Raw genomic sequence first — 20,843 nt, 5'->3', positions numbered from 1 at the left:
ATGTGTGACTGATATCAGCCGCTCCTCTTATATCACTCCAGCACTATTATATCCTCCAGAGACATTACATCATATATGTGACTGATATCAGCCGCTCCTCTTATATCACTCCAGCACTATTATATCCTCCAGAGACATTGCATCATATATGTGACTGATATCAGCCGCTCCTCTTATATCACTCCAGTACTATTATATCCTCCAGAGACATTACATCATATGTGACTGATATCAGCCGCTCCTCTTATAACACTCCAGTACTATTATATCCTCCAGAGACATTACATCATATGTGACTGATATCAGCCGCTCCTCTTATAACACTCCAGTACTATTATATCCTCCAGAGACATTACATCATATGTGTGACTGATATCAGCCGCTCCTCTTATATCACTCCAGTACTATTATATCCTCCAGAGACATTACATCATATGTGTGACTGATATCAGCCTCTCCTCTTATATCACTCCAGTACTATTATATCCTCCAGAGACATTACATCATATGTGTGACTGATATCAGCCGCTCCTCTTATATCACTCCAGTGCTATTATATCCTCCAGAGACATTACATCATATGTGACTGATATCAGCTGCTCCTCTTATATCACTCCAGCACTATTATATCCTCCAGAGACATTACATCATATATGTGACTGATATCAGCCGCTCCTCTTATATCACTCCAGTACTATTATATCCTCCAGAGACATTACATCATATGTGTGACTGATATCAGCCGCTCCTCTTATATCACTCCAGTACTATTATATCCTCCAGAGACATTACATCATATGTGACTGATATCAGCCGCTCCTCTTATATCACTCCAGTACTATTATATCCTCCAGACATTACATCATATGTGACTGATATCAGCAGCTCCTCTTATAACACTCCAGTACTATTATATCCTCCAGAGACATTACATCATATGTGACTGATATCAGCCGCTCCTCTTATAACACTCCAGTACTATTATATCCTCCAGAGACATTACATCATATGTGACTGATATCAGCCGCTCCTCTTATATCACCCCAGCACTATTATATCCTCCAGAGACATTACATCATATATGTGACTGATATCAGCCGCTCCTCTTATAACACTCCAGTACTATTATATCCTCCAGAGACACTACATCATATGTGACTGATATCAGCCGCTCCTCTTATATCACTCCAGAACTATTATATCCTCCAGAGACATTACATCATATGTGTGACTGATATCAGCCGCTCCTCTTATATCACTCCAGCACTATTATATCCTCCAGAGACATTACATCATATGTGTGACTGATATCAGCCGCTCCTCTTATATCACTCCAGTACTATTATATCCTCCAGACATTACATCATATGTGACTGATATCAGCCGCTCCTCTTATATCACTCCAGCACTATTATATCCTCCAGACATTACATCATATGTGTGACTGATATCAGCCGCTCCTCTTATATCACTCCAGCACTATTATATCCTCCAGAGACATTACATCATATATGTGACTGATATCAGCCGCTCCTCTTATATCACTCCAGTACTATTATATCCTCGAGACATTACATCATATATGTGACTGATATCAGCCGCTCCTCTTATATCACTCCAGCACTATTATATCCTCCAGACATTACATCATATGTGTGACTGATATCAGCCGCTCCTCTTATATCACTCCAGTACTATTATATCCTCCAGAGACATTACATCATATGTGTGACTGATATCAGCCGCTCCTCTTATATCACTCCAGCACTATTATATCCTCCAGAGACATTACATCATATGTGACTGATATCAGCCGCTCCTCTTATATCACTCCAGTACTATTATATCCTCCAGAGACATTACATCATATGTGTGACTGATATCAGCCGCTCCTCTTATATCACTCCAGTACTATTATATCCTCCAGAGACATTACATCATATATGTGACTGATATCAGCCGCTCCTCTTATATCACTCCAGCACTATTATATCCTCCAGAGACATTACATCATATGTGTGACTGATATCAGCCGCTCCTCTTATAACACTCCAGTACTATTATATCCTCCAGAGACATTATATCATATGTGTGACTGATATCAGCCGCTCCTCTTATAACACTCCAGTACTATTATATCCTCCAGAGACATTACATCATATGTGACTGATATCAGCCGCTCCTCTTATATCACTCCAGTACTATTATATCCTCCAGAGACATTACATAATATGTGACTGATATCAGCCGCTCCTCTTATATCACTCCAGCACTATTATATCCTCCAGAGACATTACATCATATGTGTGACTGATATCAGCCGCTCCTCTTATATCACTCCAGCACTATTATATCCTCCAGAGACATTACATCATATGTGACTGATATCAGCCGCTCCTCTTATAACACTCCAGCACTATTATATCCTCCAGACATTACATCATATGTGTGACTGATATCAGCCGCTCCTCTTATATCACTCCAGTACTATTATATCCTCCAGAGACATTACATAATATGTGACTGATATCAGCCGCTCCTCTTATATCACTCCAGCACTATTATATCCTCCAGAGACATTACATCATATATGTGACTGATATCAGCCGCTCCTCTTATATCACTCCAGCACTATTATATCCTCCAGAGACATTACATCATATGTGTGACTGATATCAGCCGCTCCTCTTATAACACTCCAGTACTATTATATCCTCCAGAGACATTACATCATATATGACTGATATCAGCCGCTCCTCTTATAACACTCCAGTACTATTATATCCTCCAGAGATTACATCATATGTGACTGATATCAGCCGCTCCTCTTATATCACTCCAGTACTATTATATCCTCCAGAGACATTACATCATATGTGTGACTGATATCAGCCTCTCCTCTTATATCACTCCAGCACTATTATATCCTCCAGAGACATTACATCATATGTGTGACTGATATCAGCCGCTCCTCTTATATCACTCCAGTACTATTATATCCTCCAGAGACATTACATCATATGTGTGACTGATATCAGCCGCTCCTCTTATATCACTCCAGTACTATTATATCCTCCAGACATTACATCATATGTGTGACTGATATCAGCCGCTCCTCTTATATCACTCCAGTACTATTATATCCTCCAGACATTACATCATATGTGTGACTGATATCAGCCGCTCCTCTTATATCACTCCAGCACTATTATATCCTCGAGAGACATTACATCATATGTGTGACTGAGATCAGCCGCTCCTCTTATATCACTCCAGTACTATTATATCCTCCAGAGACATTACATCTTATGTGTGACTAATATCAGCCGCTCCTCTTATAACACTCCAGCACTATTATATCCTCCAGAGACATTACATCATATGTGTGACTGATGTCAGCCGCTCCTCTTATATCACTCCAGTACTATTATATCCTCCAGAGACATTACATCATATGTGACTGATATCAGCCGCTCCTCTTATATCACTCCAGCACTATTATATCCTCCAGAGACATTACATCATATATGACTGATATCAGCCGCTCCTCTTATATCACTCCAGTACTATTATATCCTCCAGAGACATTACATCATATGTGTGACTGATATCAGCCGCTCCTCTTATATCACTCCAGTACTATTATATCCTCCAGAGACATTACATCATATGTGACTGATATCAGCCGCTCCTCTTATAACACTCCAGTACTATTATATCCTCCAGAGACATTACATCATATGTGACTGATATCAGCCACTCCTCTTATATCACTCCAGTACTATTATATCCTCCAGAGACATTACATCATATGTGTGACTGATATCAGCCGCTCCTCTTATAACACTCCAGTACTATTATATCCTCCAGAGACATTACATCATATGTGTGACTGATATCAGCCGCTCCTCTTATCACTCCAGTACTATTATATCCTCCAGAGACATTACATCATATGTGTGACTGATATCAGCCGCTCCTCTTATATCACTCCAGTACTATTATATCCTCCAGAGACATTACATCATATGTGTCACTGATATCAGCCGCTCCTCTTATATCACTCCAGCACTATTATATCCTCCAGAGACATTACATCATATGTGACTGATATCAGCCGCTCCTCTTATATCACTCCAGCACTATTATATCCTCCAGAGACATTACATCATATGTGACTGATATCAGCCGCTCCTCTTATAACACTCCAGTACTATTATATCCTCCAGAGACATTACATCATATGTGTGACTGATATCAGCCACTCCTCTTATATCACTCCAGTACTATTATATCCTCCAGAGACATTACATCATATGTGACTGATATCAGCCGCTCCTCTTATAACACTCCAGTACTATTATATCCTCCAGAGACATTACATCATATGTGTGACTGATATCAGCCACTCCTCTTATATCACTCCAGTACTATTATATCCTCCAGAGACATTACATCATATGTGACTGATATCAGCCGCTCCTCTTATAACACTCCAGTACTATTATATCCTCCAGAGACATTACATCATATGTGACTGATATCAGCCGCTCCTCTTATATCACTCCAGTACTATTATATCCTCCAGAGACATTACATCATATGTGACTGATATCAGCCGCTCCTCTTATATCACTCCAGTACTATTATATCCTCCAGAGACATTACATCATATGTGACTGATATCAGCCGCTCCTCTTATATCACTCCAGTACTATTATATCCTCCAGAGACATTACATCATATGTGACTGATATCAGCCGCTCCTCTTATAACACTCCAGTACTATTATATCCTCCAGAGACATTACATCATATGTGACTGATATCAGCCGCTCCTCTTATAACACTCCAGTACTATTATATCCTCCAGAGACATTACATCATATGTGTGACTGATATCAGCCGCTCCTCTTATAACACTCCAGTACTATTATATCCTCCAGAGACATTACATCATATGTGTGACTGATATCAGCCGCTCCTCTTATATCACTCCAGCACTATTATATCCTCCAGAGACATTACATCATATGTGTGACTGATATCAGCCGCTCCTCTTATAACACTCCAGCACTATTATATCCTCCAGACATTACATCATATGTGTGACTGATATCAGCCGCTCCTCTTATATCACTCCAGTACTATTATATCCTCCAGACATTACATCATATGTGACTGATATCAGCCGCTCCTCTTATATCACTCCAGTACTATTATATCCTCCAGACATTACATCATATGTGTGACTGATATCAGCCGCTCCTCTTATATCACTCCAGCACTATTATATCCTCGAGAGACATTACATCATATGTGTGACTGAGATCAGCCGCTCCTCTTATATCACTCCAGTACTATTATATCCTCCAGAGACATTACATCATATGTGTGACTGATATCAGCCGCTCCTCTTATATCACTCCAGCACTATTATATCCTCCAGAGACATTACATCATATGTGACTGATATCAGCCGCTCCTCTTATAACACTCCAGCACTATTATATCCTCCAGAGACATTACATCATATGTGTGACTGATATCAGCCGCTCCTCTTATAACACTCCAGTACTATTATATCCTCCAGAGACATTACATCATATGTGTGACTGATATCAGCCGCTCCTCTTATATCACTCCAGTACTATTATATCCTCCAGAGACATTATATCATATGTGACTGATATCAGCCGCTCCTCTTATATCACTCCAGCACTATTATATCCTCCAGACATTACATCATATGTGACTGATATCAGCCGCTCCTCTTATATCACTCCAGTACTATTATATCCTCCAGAGACATTACATCATATGTGACTGATATCAGCCGCTCCTCTTATAACACTCCAGTACTATTATATCCTCCAGAGACATTACATCATATGTGACTGATATCAGCCGCTCCTCTTATAACACTCCAGTACTATTATATCCTCCAGAGACATTACATCATATGTGACTGATATCAGCCGCTCCTCTTATATAACTTCAGCACTATTATATCCTCCAGAGACATTACATCATATGTGTGACTGATATCAGCCGCTCCTCCTTATATCACTCCTGTACTATTATATCCTTCAGAGACATTACATCATATGTGACTGATATCAGCCGCTCCTCTTATAACACTCCAGCACTATTATATCCTCCAGAGACATTACATCATATGTGACTGATATCATCCGCTCCTCTTATAACACTCCAGTACTATTATATCCTCCAGAGACATTACATCATATGTGTGACTGATATCAGCCTCTCCTCTTATATCACTCCAGTACTATTATATCCTCCAGAGACATTACATCATATGTGACTGATATCAGCCGCTCCTCTTATATCACTCCAGTGCTATTATATCCTCCAGAGACATTACATCATATGTGTGACTGATATCAGCCGCTCCTCTTATAACACTCCAGCACTATTATATCCTCCAGAGACATTACATCATATGTGACTGATATCAGCCGCTCCTCTTATAACACTCCAGCACTATTATATCCTCCAGAGACATTACATCATATGTGACTGATATCAGCCGCTCCTCTTATATCACTCCAGCACTATTATATCCTCCAGAGACATTACATCATATGTGACTGATATCAGCCGCTCCTCTTATATCACTCCAGCACTATTATATCCTCCAGAGACATTACATCATATGTGACTGATATCAGCTGCTCCTCTTATAACACTCCAGTACTATTATATCCTCCAGAGACATTACATCATATGTGTGACTGATATCAGCCGCTCCTCTTATATCACTCCAGTACTATTATATCCTCCAGACATTACATCATATGTGTGACTGATATCAGCCGCTCCTCTTATAACACTCCAGCACTATTATATCCTCCAGAGACATTACATCATATGTGACTGATATCAGCCGCTCCTCTTATATCACTCCAGTACTATTATATCCTCCAGAGACATTACATCATATGTGACTGATATCAGCCGCTCCTCTTATATCACTCCAGTACTATTATATCCTCCAGAGACATTACATCATATGTGTGACTGATATCAGCCGCTCCTCTTATATCACTCCAGCACTATTATATCCTCCAGAGACATTACATCATATGTGTGACTGATATCAGCCGCTCCTCTTATATCACTCCAGTACTATTATATCCTCCAGAGACATTACATCATATGTGACTGATATCAGCCGCTCCTCTTATAACACTCCAGTACTATTATATCCTCCAGAGACATTACATCATATGTGTGACTGATATCAGCCGCTCCTCTTATATCACTCCAGCACTATTATATCCTCCAGAGACATTACATCATATGTGACTGATATCAGCCGCTCCTCTTATATCACTCCAGTACTATTATATCCTCCAGAGACATTACATCATATGTGACTGATATCAGCCGCTCCTCTTATATCACTCCAGTACTATTATATCCTCCAGAGACATTACATCATATGTGTGACTGATATCAGCCGCTCCTCTTATATCACTCCAGCACTATTATATCCTCCAGAGACATTACATCATATATGTGACTGATATCAGCCGCTCCTCTTATATCACTCCAGTACTATTCTATCCTCCAGAGACATTACATCATATGTGTGACTGATATCAGCCGCTCCTCTTATATCACTCCAGCACTATTATATCCTCCAGAGACATTACATCATATATGTGACTGATATCAGCCGCTCCTCTTATATCACTCCAGTACTATTATATCCTCCAGAGACATTACATCATATGTGACTGATATCAGCCGCTCCTCTTATATCACTCCAGTACTATTATATCCTCCAGAGACATGACATCATATATGTGACTGATATCAGCCGCTCCTCTTATAACACTCCAGTACTATTATATCCTCCAGAGACATGACATCATATATGTCACTGATATCAGCCGCTCCTCTTATATCACTCCAGCACTATTATATCCTCCAGAGACATTACATCATATATATGACTGATATCAGCCGCTCCTCTTATAACACTCCAGCACTATTATATCCTCCAGAGACATTACATCATATGTGTGACTGATATCAGCCGCTCCTCTTATATCACTCCAGTACTATTATATCCTCCAGAGACATTACATCATATATGTCACTGATATCAGCCGCTCCTTTTATAACACTCCAGCACTGTAGGATTACTGACTCTTTCACAGCAGCTGATGGATCTATTAGGGACAGGCGCTGAGGCTTCTGATATTAAGGGTCATGCCTGCAGATCAGGGTGTTGGGGACGCTGCATCCGTCCTTTGTCAGAAAGTGTCGTAACCCCCGAGCTGCCAGGCTGATAAGTTTACGGGGTTGGACACGGGTCACTTACACTCATCCTACCTCATGATGAAGCTGTGGCCATCAATGTCTTTCCCATAGCCGGATCCTCGCAGGTTGCCAGAATTGCCAACCACAGCGCAGCGTCGGCACAGAAGGGGGTCCTGCTGCTTGTAGGGGTTGTGCCCGGGAATGATCTGGAAGAGCTGGGTCAGGATCTCCAGGGTGTTGTGGGATCGGAACTGGGGCTGCAGCATCTGAGGAGACAAGTCACACACAACGTGGCATCTGGGCACAGGATGGGGCAAAAGCAGCAGCCAATCAGACGCCTGGACTACTAATAGGTCTGTGACTACAACCAGGGTCGCCACCCAGCTTTTCTATGGTCCTGAATGGAAAACTAATTATGAAGTGGCAGCGTAACAGAGGATGTCCTATGGGAGTTGTAATATTACCCAGCATTTCTAGGAACGAAAAAGGAACACAAAATGACAATGTTGTAACTGTATAGCTATGGAAGATTCTGCTGCCTGCAGCCACCACTAGGGGGAGCTCACTACATATAGATATATATAGCTCCCATAGAGTTACATGATATTTGTATGTAGTGAGCTCCCTCTAATGGTGACTGCAGGCAGCAGAATGTTATCATGCAACTATGGGAGCTGTATATATCTGCATGTAGTGAGCTCCCCCTAGTGGTGGCTGCAGGCAGCAGAATGTTATCATGTAACTATGGGAGCTGTATATATCTGCATGTAGTGAGCTCCCCCTAGTGGTGGCTGCAGGCAGCAGAATGTTATTATGTAACTCTATGGGAGCTGTATATATCTGTATGTAGTGAGCTCCCTCTAGTGGTGGCTGCAGGCAGCAGAATGTTATCATGTAACTATGGGAGCTGTATATATCTGCATGTAGTGAGCTCCCCCTAGTGGTGGCTGCAGGCAGCAGAATGTTATTATGGAACACTATGGGAGCTGTATATATCTGTATGTAGTGAGCTCCCCCTAGTGGTGACTGCGGGCAGCAGAATGTTATCATGTAACTCTATGGGAGCTGTATATATCTGTATGTAGTGAGCTCCCCCTAGTGGTGGCTGCAGAATGTTATCATGTAACTCTATGGGGGCTGTATATATCTGTATGTAGTGAGCTCCCCCTAGTGGTGACTGCAGGCAGCAGAATGTTATTATGTAACTCTATGGGAACTGTATATATCTGTATGTAGTGAGCTCCCTCTAGTGGTGTATGCAGGCAGCAGAATGTTATCATGTAACTCTATGGGAGCTGTATATATCTGTATGTAGTGAGCTCCCCCTAGTGGTGACTGCAGGCAGCAGAATGTTATCATGTAACTCTATGGGAACTGTATATATCTGTATGTAGTGAGCTCCCTCTAGTGGTGACTGCAGGCAGCAGAAAGTTATCATGTAACTCTATGGGAACTGTATATATCTGTATGTAGTGAGTTCCCCCTAGTGGTGGCTGCAGGCAGCAGAATGTTATCATGTAACTCTATGGGAGCTGTATATATCTGTATGTAGTGAGCTCCTCCTAGTGGTGGCTGCAGGCAGCAGAATGTTATTATGGAACACTATGGGAGCTGTATATATCTGTATGTAGTGAGTTCCCCCTAGTGGTGGCTGCAGGCAGCAGAATGTTATCATGTAACTCTATGGGAACTGTATATATCTGTATGTAGTGAGCTCCTCCTAGTGGTGGCAGCAGGCAGCAGAATGTTATCCTGTAACTCTATGGGAGCTGTATATATCTGTATGTAGTGAGTTCCCCCTAGTGGTGGCTGCAGGCAGCAGAATGTTATCATGTAACTCTATGGGAGCTGTATATATCTGTATGTAGTGAGCTCCCTCTAGTGGTGGCTGCAGGCAGCAGAATGTTATTATGGAACACTATGGGAGCTGTATATATCTGTATGTAGTGAGCACCCCCTAGTGGTGACTGCAGGCAGCAGAATGTTATCCTGTAACTCTAAGGGAGCTGTATATATCTGTATGTAGTGAGCTCCCTCTAGTGGTGGCTGCAGGCAGCATGTTATCATGTAACTCTATGGGAACTGTATATATCTGTATGTAGTGAGCTCCCCCTAGTGGTGACTGCAGGTAGTAGAATGTTATCCTGTAACTCTAAGGGAGCTGTATATATCTGTATGTAGTGAGCTCCCTCTAGTGGTGGCTGCAGGCAGCAGAATGTTATTATGGAACACTATGGGAGCTGTATATATCTGTATGTAGTGAGTTCCCCCTAGTGGCGGCTGCAGGTAGTAGAATGTTATCATGTAACTCTATGGGAGCTGTATATATCTGTATGTAGTGAGCTCCCCCTAGTGGTGACTGCAGGTAGTAGAATGTTATCCTGTAACTCTAAGGGAGCTGTATATATCTGTATGTAGTGAGCTCCTCTAGTGGTGACTGCAGGCAGCAGAATGTTATCATGTAACTCTATGGGAGCTGTATATATCTGTATGCAGTGAGTTCCCCCTAGTGGCGGCTGCAGGTAGTAGAATGTTATCATGTAACTCTATGGGAGCTGTATATATCTGTATGTAGTGAGCTCCCCCTAGTGGTGACTGCAGGTAGTAGAATGTTATACTGTAACTCTAAGGGAGCTGTATATATCTGCATGTAGTGAGCTCCCCCTAGTGGTGACTGCAGGTAGTAGAATGTTATCATGTAACTCTATGGGAGCTGTATATATCTGTATGTAGTGAGCTCCCCCTAGTGGTGGCTGCAGGCAGCAGAATGTTATCATGTATCTCTATGGGAGCTGTATATATCTGTATGTAGTGAGCTCCCCCTAGTGGTGGCTGCAGGCAGCAGAATGTTATTATGTAACTGCTTCTGCTCTGACACCTATAAAGACATTATGGAACTAATCAGCGTTGGATTCTAAACTAATAAAAAATAAAGGAAAACGTATAATAACGGTTTTCATGAGATATTAAAAATAAAAATTGAGGTAATGAAACAAGGATGAAGAGAAGCTGCCGGAGCACAGGCACTGGGGTATACAGCAGCTCCGTCTGTTACTTGTTTAAGGGGTCCGGAGACTTTATCTCTCCCAATATGTCTGTAAAACGCCATTCAGAGGGTCCGGACTCCTCCGGTGTGAGGGCCGGCAGCTGCTGTGTGTAGCATTAACCCCTGAACAGCAGCCTGTGAGATGAGGAGCCCCGTGTGCTCTTAGCTGCTGCCGTCTGTACAGTGATAACCTCTATAACGGACACGGTAGAACAGAAGCATCAGCACTCAGAGGGTTAACATAAGAGAAGCGGCGCCTGTTACACTCCAGATTGCTTACAGTGGGCTGCAGGCGGCTGGATTACATGTTGTGTAAGGCTGGAGATTCCTGGACCGTCCATCTCCGGCTACTTCTCCTCACACCGTCCAGATACCGGCAGAAATACACCGCGGTACCCCTATATTCTCCTGCAGAGGTACGGACCTATGTCAGCCAGGCGTGTATCTCAGCCAGGCGTGTATCTCAGCCAGGCGTGTATCTCAGCCAGGCGTGTATCTCAGCCAGGCGTGTATCTCAGCAAGGAGCAGTTGGAGATGGACGGAAGGAGATCCTGACCATAAATAAGATCTATAACCTCCTTAGGACACAGTTCCCTCACCCGTCCCTGCAGCTACTCACCATCCACCAGTGCAGGACATCTGCCGGCAGCTCCCGGTTCTCCAGGGTCCACACCGGGGAGATGGCTGCATTGTAGTGACTGTCAAACCAGGCAGAGCTCCCAGGCTGCCGCAGGCAGTGGCGGCACGAGCAGTCCTTTGAGAGCTGAGGTGTAGGGGGTCGATGCCTCACCCCGGGGTAACCTGGCACAAGTCGGACTGGATGCCCCTCTGCTGATGCCCATCCCCCAAGCTCTGAGTACAGCGGAGACTCCGTCCCATTGTGAGAGAAGGTGAAGAGAAGAGACATGATGAAGAGCAGCACAGAGGTGCTGAGGAGCCATATCCGCAGGGAGCACCTCATCCTGATGACCACCCCCAAGCGGTCTTTGCCTGGGGACCGCGAGTCCCACCTCTCCACAGCATGGGCCTCCACCCTGGCAGCGCTAAGAGCTCCGGCTGCTGACAATGTGGAACATGTGCCGGAGATGTGCGCAAGCGTCAGCTACGAGCCCCAGGGCGACAAGGATACGGCCAGTAGGTCCGCACATTTATCTCTGTCTTCAGCCCCTCCCCCACACACCTGGTGCGTTATCATCTGAGATGTCCGAACATGAAGCCGGAGACTGTGCCCGTATTGCAGGTACTGACGCCACCCGACCGATCACTGACCGTCACCTGCAGGAGAGAAGAGAAGTCAGAGGAGGCTGTCACCGGTCATGTCACCCCCCGACGTCTCCAGCAGCTTTACTAACGGCGCAGCCGGCGCCAGAGGATCCTCAACAAGAACGAACGGGGACAGAAATATAAAATTCCTGCTCTGCGATAAGGAGGTCACATGACACTTAATCCGCCCGTGCCACGCGCCTCACAGTAATACTCAGCAGCTCTGCCAGCGCCTCAGATGCCCCTGAACATCTGCCCAACAAGGAGGGGGAGGGGGCCAAACAAATAAACAGTAAAAGACACAAATGCCAAGCCCAAAAAAATGGGGGGAGATCCTGGTGTACAGGGGAGCCCTGCGAGCGGAGGATTGAGGTATATTGTGCCTCCTGCCCCTGGAGATATAAGTCTCAGTCTATAGGGGGTCTTTAATAATAAATATATGGTACAGGTCACATTATTTACACCTGACCCCTAATAAATCCTGAATTATCGCCTGCGCCGCCGCCATGTTCAGTCACAGAACGATGCCTGGTCTGATGGATGAGCCCAGTCGACTGCCCGCAAGATAAAGAACCGTCACCGACATCCACACTCCATTCTCTTATCTTATCAGATTTCTATATATCAGCAGGGGAGCCCCCAGGGGGTCAGTATAGAGGTGTAATAACCCATGTTATATCAGATATCAGCAGAGGAGCCCCCAGGGGGTCAGTATAGAGGTGTAATAACCCATGTTATATCAGCAGAGGAGCCCCCAGGGGGTCAGTATAGAGGTGTAATAACCCATGTTATATCAGATATCAGCAGAGGAGCCCCCAGGAGGTCAGTATAGAGGTGTAATAACCCATGTTATATCAGCAGAGGAGCCCCCAGGGAGTCAGTGTAGGAGGTGTAATAACCCATGTTATATCAGGTATCAGCAGAGGAGCCCCCAGGAGGTCAGTGTAGAGGTGTAATAACCCATGTTATATCAGATATCAGCAGAGGAGCCCCCAGGAGGTCAGTATAGAGGTGTAATAACCCATGTTATATCAGATATCAGCAGAGGAGCCCCCAGGGGGTCAGTATAGAGGTGTAATAACCCATGTTATATCAGATATCAGCAGAGGAGCCCCCAGGGGGTCAGTGTAGAGGTGTAATAACCCATGTTATATCAGATATCAGCAGGGGAGCCCCCAGGGGGTCAGTATAGAGGTGTAATAACCCATGTTATATCAGATATCAGCAGAGGAGCCCCCAGGGGGTCAGTGTAGAGGTGTAATAACCCATGTTATATCAGATATCAGCAGAGGAGCCCCCAGGGGGTCAGTATAGAGGTGTAATAACCCATGTTATATCAGATATCAGCAGGGGAGCCCCCAGGGGGTCAGTATAGAGGTGTAATAACCCATGTTATATCAGATATCAGCAGAGGAGCCCCCAGGAGGTCAGTATAGAGGTGTAATAACCCATGTTATATCAGATATCAGCAGGGGAGCCCCCAGGGGGTCAGTGTAGAGGTGTAATAACCCATGTTATATCAGATATCAGCAGAGGCGCCCCCAGGGGGTCAGTGTAGAGGTGTAATAACCCATGTTATATCAGATATCAGCAGGGGAGCCCCCAGGGGGTCAGTATAGAGGTGTAATAACCCATGTTATATCAGATATCAGCAGAGGAGCCCCCAGGGGGTCAGTGTAGAGGTGTAATAACCCATGTTATATCAGATATCAGCAGAGGAGCCCCCAGGGGGTCAGTATAGAGGTGTAATAACCCATGTTATATCAGATATCAGCAGGGGAGCCCCCAGGGGGTCAGTATAGAGGTGTAATAACCCATGTTATATCAGATATCAGCAGAGGAGCCCCCAGGAGGTCAGTATAGAGGTGTAATAACCCATGTTATATCAGATATCAGCAGGGGAGCCCCCAGGGGGTCAGTGTAGAGGTGTAATAACCCATGTTATATCAGATATCAGCAGAGGCGCCCCCAGGGGGTCAGTGTAGAGGTGTAATAACCCATGTTATATCAGATATCAGCAGGGGAGCCCCCAGGGGGTCAGTATAGAGGTGTAATAACCCATGTTATATCAGATATCAGCAGAGGAGCCCCCAGGGGGTCAGTGTAGAGGTGTAATAACCCATGTTATATCAGATATCAGCAGAGGCGCCCCCAGGGGGTCAGTGTAGAGGTGTAATAACCCATGTTATATCAGATATTAGCAGAGGCGCCCCCAGGGGGTCAGTGTAGAGGTGTAATAACCCATGTTATATCTGATATCAGCAGAGGAGCCCCCAGGGGGTCAGTATAGAGGTGTAATAACCCATGTTATATCAGATATCAGCAGAGGCGCCCCCAGGGGGTCAGTGTAGAGGTGTAATAACCCATGTTATATCAGATATCAGCAGAGGAGCCCCCAGGTGGTCAGTATAGAGGTGTAATAACCCATGTTATATCAGCAGAGGAGCCCCCAGGAGGTCAGTATAGAGGTGTAATAACCCATGTTATATCAGATATCAGCAGAGGAGCCCCCAGGAGGTCAGTATAGAGGTGTAATAACCCATGTTATATCAGATATCAGCAGAGGAGCCCCCAGGGGGTCAGTGTAGAGGTGTAATAACCCATGTTATATCCGATATCAGCAGAGGAGCCCCCAGGGGGTCAGTATAGAGGTGTAATAACCCATGTTATATCAGATATCAGCAGAGGCGCCCCCAGGGGGTCAGTATAGAGGTGTAATAACCCATGTTATATCAGATATCAGCAGAGGAGCCCCCAGGGGGTCAGTATAGAGGTGTAATAACCCATGTTATATCAGATATCAGCAGAGGAGCCCCCAGGGGGTCAGTATAGAGGTGTAATAACCCATGTTATATCAGCAGAGGAGCCCCCAGGGAGTCAGTGTAGGAGGTGTAATAACCCATGTTATATCAGGTATCAGCAGAGGAGCCCCCAGGGGGTCAGTATAGAGGTGTAATAACCCATGTTATATCCGATATCAGCAGAGGCGCCCCCAGGGGGTCAGTATAGAGGTGTAATAACCCATGTTATATCAGATATCAGCAGAGGAGCCCCCAGGAGGTCAGTATAGAGGTGTAATAACCCATGTTATATCAGATATCAGCAGAGGCGCCCCCAGGGGGTCAGTATAGAGGTGTAATAACCCATGTTATATCAGATATCAGCAGAGGCGCCCCCAGGGGGTCAGTATAGAGGTGTAATAACCCATGTTATATCAGCAGAGGCGCCCCCAGGGGGTCAGTATAGAGGTGTAATAACCCATGTTATATCAGATATCAGCAGAGGCGCCCCCAGGGGGTCAGTATAGAGGTGTAATAACCCATGTTATATCAGCAGAGGCGCCCCCAGGGGGTCAGTATAGAGGTGTAATAACCCATGTTATATGAGATATCAGCAGAGGCGCCCCCAGGGGGTCAGTATAGAGGTGTAATAACCCATGTTATATCCGATATCAGCAGAGGCGCCCCCAGGGGGTCAGTATAGAGGTGTAATAACCCATGTTGTATCAGATATCAGCAGAGAAGCCCCCAGGGGGTCAGTATAGAGGTGTAATAACCCATGTTATATCAGATATCAGCAGAGGAGCCCCCAGGGGGTCAGTATAGAGGTGTAATAACCCATGTTATATCAGATATCAGCAGAGGAGCCCCCAGGGGGTCAGTATAGAGGTGTAATAACCCATGTTATATCAGATACCAGCAGAGGAGCCCCCAGGGGGTCAGTATAGAGGTGTAATAACCCATGTTATATCAGATACCAGCAGAGGAGCCCCCAGGGGGTCAGTATAGGGGTGTAATAACCCATGTTATATCAGATACCAGCAGAGGAGCCCCCAGGGGGTAAGTATAGAGGTGTAATAACCCATGTTATATCAGATATCAACAGAGAAGCCCCCAGGGGGTCAGTGTAGAGGTGTAATAACCCATGTTATATCAGATATCAGCAGAGGAGCCCCCAGGGGGTCAGTATAGAGGTGTAATAACCCATGTTATATCAGGTATCAGCAGAGGAGCCCCCAGGGGGTAAGTATAGAGGTGTAATAACCCATGTTATATCAGGTATCAGCAGAGGAGCCCCCAGGGGGTCAGTGTAGAGGTGTAATAACCCATGTTATATCAGATATCAGCAGAGGAGCCACCAGAGGGTCAGTGTAGAGGTGTAATAACCCATGTTATATCAGATATCAGCGGAGGAGCCCCCAGGGGGTCAGTGTAGAGGTCTAATAACCCATGTTATATCAGATATCAGCAGAGGAGCCCCCAGGAGGTCAGCATAGAGGTGTAATAACCCATGTTATATCAGATATCAGCAAAGGAGCCCCCAGCGGGTCAGTATAGAGGTGTAATAACCCATGTTATATCAGATACCAGCAGATGAGCCCCCAGGAGATCTGTATAGAGGTGTAATAACCCATGTTATATCCGATATCAGCAGAGGAGCCCACAGGGGGTGAGTATAGAAGTGTAATAACCCATGTTATATCAGGTACCAGCAGAGGAGCCCCCAGGGGGTCAGTATAGAGGTGTAATAACCCATGTTATATCAGATATCAGCAGAGGAGCCCCCAGGAGGCCAGTATAGAGGTGTAATAACCCATGTTATATCAGATATCAGCAGAGGAGCCCCCAGGAGGTCAGTATAGAGGTGTAATAACCCATGTTATATCAGATATCAGCAGAGGAGCCCCCAGCGGGTCAGTGTAGAGGTGTAATAACCCATGTTATATCCGATATCAGCAGAGGAGCCCCCAGGGGGTCAGTATAGAGGTGTAATAACCCATGTTATATCAGATATCAGCAGAGGCGCCCCCAGGGGGTCAGTATAGAGGTGTAATAACCCATGTTATATCAGATATCAGCAGAGGAGCCCCCAGGGGGTCAGTATAGAGGTGTAATAACCCATGTTATATCAGATATCAGCAGAGGAGCCCCCAGGGGGTCAGTATAGAGGTGTAATAACCCATGTTATATCAGATATCAGCAGAGGCGCCCCCAGGGGGTCAGTATAGAGGTGTAATAACCCATGTTATATCAGCAGAGGCGCCCCCAGGGGGTCAGTGTAGGAGGTGTAATAACCCATGTTTCTGATATAACATGGGTTATTACACCTCTATGCTGACCTCCTGGGGGCTCCTCTGCTGATATCTGATATAACATGGGTTATTACACCTCTATACTGACCTCCTGGGGGCTCCTCTGCTGATATCTGATATAACATGGGTTATTATACCTCTATACTGACCTACTGGGGGCTCCTCTGCTGATATCTGATATAACATGGGTTATTACACCTCTATACTGACCCCCTGGGGGCTCCTCTGCTGGTACCTGATATAACATGGGTTATTACACTTCTATACTCACCCCCTGTGGGCTCCTCTGCTGATATCGGATATAACATGGGTTATTACACCTCTATACAGATCTCCTGGGGGCTCATCTGCTGATATGGGTTATTACAATTCTATACTGACCCCCTGGGGGCTCCTCTGCTGATATCTGATATAACATGGGTTATTAGACCTCTACACTGACCCCCTGGGGGCTCCTCCGCTGATATCTGATATAACATGGGTTATTACACCTCTACACTGACCCTCTGGTGGCTCCTCTGCTGATATCTGATATAACATGGGTTATTACACCTCTACACTGACCCCCTGGGGGCTCCTCTGCTGATACCTGATATAACATGGGTTATTACACCTCTATACTGACCCCCTGGGGGCTCCTCTGCTGATACCTGATATAACATGGGTTATTACACCTCTACACTGACCCCCTGGGGGCATCTCTGCTGATATCTGATATAACATGGGTTATTACACCTCTATACTTACCCCCTGGGTGCTCCTCTGCTGGTATCTGATATAACATGGGTTATTACACCTCTATACTGACCCCCTGGGGGCTCCTCTGCTGGTATCTGATATAACATGGGTTATTACACCTCTATACTGACCCCCTGGGGGCTCCTCTGCTGATATCTGATATAACATGGGTTATTACACCTCTATACTGACCCCCTGGGGGCTCCTCTGCTGATATCTGATATAACATGGGTTACTACACCTCTATACTGACCACCTGGGGGCTTCTCTGCTGATATCTGATATAACATGGGTTATTACACCTCTATACTGACCCCCTGGGGGCGCCTCTGCTGATATCGGATATAACATGGGTTATTACACCTCTATACAGACCCCCTGGGGGCGCCTCTGCTGATATCTGATATAACATGGGTTATTACACCTCTATACTGAGCCCCTGGGGGCTCCTCTGCTGGTATCTGATATAACATGGGTTATTACACCTCTATACTGACCCCCTGGGGGCTTCGCTGCTGATATCTGATATAACATGGGTTATTACACCTCTATACTGACCTCCTGGGGGCTCCTCTGCTGATATCTGATATAATATGGGTTATTACACCTCTATACTGACCCCCTGGGGGCGCCTCTGCTGATATCGGATATAACATGGGTTATTACACCTCTATACTGACCCCCTGGGGGCGCCTCTGCTGATATCTGATATAACATGGGTTATTACACCTCTATACTGACCCCCTGGGGGCGCCTCTGCTGATATCTGATATAACATGGGTTATTACACCTCTATACTGACCTCCTGGGGGCTCCTCTGCTGATATCTGATATAACATGGGTTATTACACCTCTATACTGACCCCCTGGGGGCGCCTCTGCTGATATCGGATATAACATGGGTTATTACACCTCTATACTGACCCCCTGGGGGCGCCTCTGCTGATATCGGATATAACATGGGTTATTACACCTCTATACTGACCCCCTGGGGGCACCTCTGCTGATATCTGATATAACATGGGTTATTACACCTCTATACTGACCCCCTGGGGGCGCCTCTGCTGATATAACATGGGTTATTACACCTCTATACTGACCCCCTGGGTGCGCCTCTGCTGATATCTGATATAACATGGGTTATTACACCTCTATACTGAATAACCCATGTTATATCAGATACCAACAGAGGAGCCCCCAGGGGGTCAGTATAGAGGTGTAATAACCCATGTTATATCAGATATCAGCAGAGGAGCCCCCAGGTGGTCAGTATAGAGGTGTAATAACCCATGTTATATCAGGTATCAGCAGGGGAGCCCCCAGGGGGTCAGTATAGAGGTGTAATAACCCATGTTATATCAGATACCAGCAGAGGAGCCCCCAGGGGGTCAGTATAGAGGTGTAATAACCCATGTTATATCAGATATCAGCAGAGGAGCCCCCAGGGGGTCAGTGTAGAGGTCTAATAACCCATGTTATATCAGATATCAGCAGAGGAGCCCCCAGGGGGTCAGTATAGAGGTGTAATAACCCATGTTATATCAGATATCAGCAGAGGCGCCCCCAGGGGGTCAGTATAGAGGTGTAATAACCCATGTTATATCAGATATCAGCAGAGGCGCACCCAGGGGGTCAGTATAGAGGTGTAATAACCCAAGTTATATAAGCAGAGGCGCCCCCAGGGGGTCAGTATAGAGGTGTAATAACCCATGTTATATCAGATATCAGCAGAGGTGCCCCCAGGGGGTCAGTATAGAGGTGTAATAACCCATGTTATATCCGATATCAGCAGAGGCGCCCCCAGGGGGTCAGTATAGAGGTGTAATAACCCATGTTATATCCGATATCAGCAGAGGCGCCCCCAGGGGGTCAGTATAGAGGTGTAATAACCCATGTTATATCAGATATCAGCAGAGGAGCCCCCAGGAGGTCAGTATAGAGGTGTAATAACCCATGTTATATAAGATATCAGCAGAGGCGCCCCCAGGGGGTCAGTATAGAGGTGTAATAACCCATGTTATATCAGATATCAGCAGAGGCGCCCCCAGGGGGTCAGTATAGAGGTGTAATAACCCATGTTATATCAGCAGAGGCGCCCCCAGGGGGTCAGTATAGAGGTGTAATAACCCATGTTATATCCGATATCAGCAGAGGCGCCCCCAGGGGGTCAGTATAGAGGTGTAATAACCCATATTATATCAGATATCAGCAGAGGAGCCCCCAGGAGGTCAGTATAGAGGTGTAATAACCCATGTTATATCAGATATCAGCAGCGAAGCCCCCAGGGGGTCAGTATAGAGGTGTAATAACCCATGTTATATCAGATACCAGCAGAGGAGCCCCCAGGGGGTCAGTATAGAGGTGTAATAACCCATGTTATATCAGATATCAGCAGAGGCGCCCCCAGGGG

General features: G+C 45.3%; 1 protein-coding gene across 2 annotated transcripts in view; it reads right to left on the bottom strand.

The window, feature by feature from the left end:
• The window catches only part of ST3GAL2 (ST3 beta-galactoside alpha-2,3-sialyltransferase 2), a 46,331-nt gene that overhangs the window by 3,115 nt on the left and 22,373 nt on the right, over positions 1-20,843 (bottom strand). For both annotated transcript variants that reach the window (XM_075838253.1, XM_075838252.1), the window contains exons 2-3: positions 11,960-12,615; positions 8,367-8,560 (exon numbers count right to left, since the gene is read on the bottom strand). In XM_075838253.1, the coding sequence (XP_075694368.1) occupies positions 8,367-8,560; positions 11,960-12,301 (536 nt within the window). In that variant the 5' untranslated portion in view covers positions 12,302-12,615. The remainder of the gene's footprint in view (positions 1-8,366; positions 8,561-11,959; positions 12,616-20,843) is intronic.

The sequence above is a fragment of the Rhinoderma darwinii genome, chromosome 9, assembly GCF_050947455.1.
Source record: "Rhinoderma darwinii isolate aRhiDar2 chromosome 9, aRhiDar2.hap1, whole genome shotgun sequence".
Lineage (NCBI taxonomy): Eukaryota > Metazoa > Chordata > Amphibia > Anura > Rhinodermatidae > Rhinoderma > Rhinoderma darwinii.
This window is presented reverse-complemented; position numbering and strand designations above follow the sequence as displayed.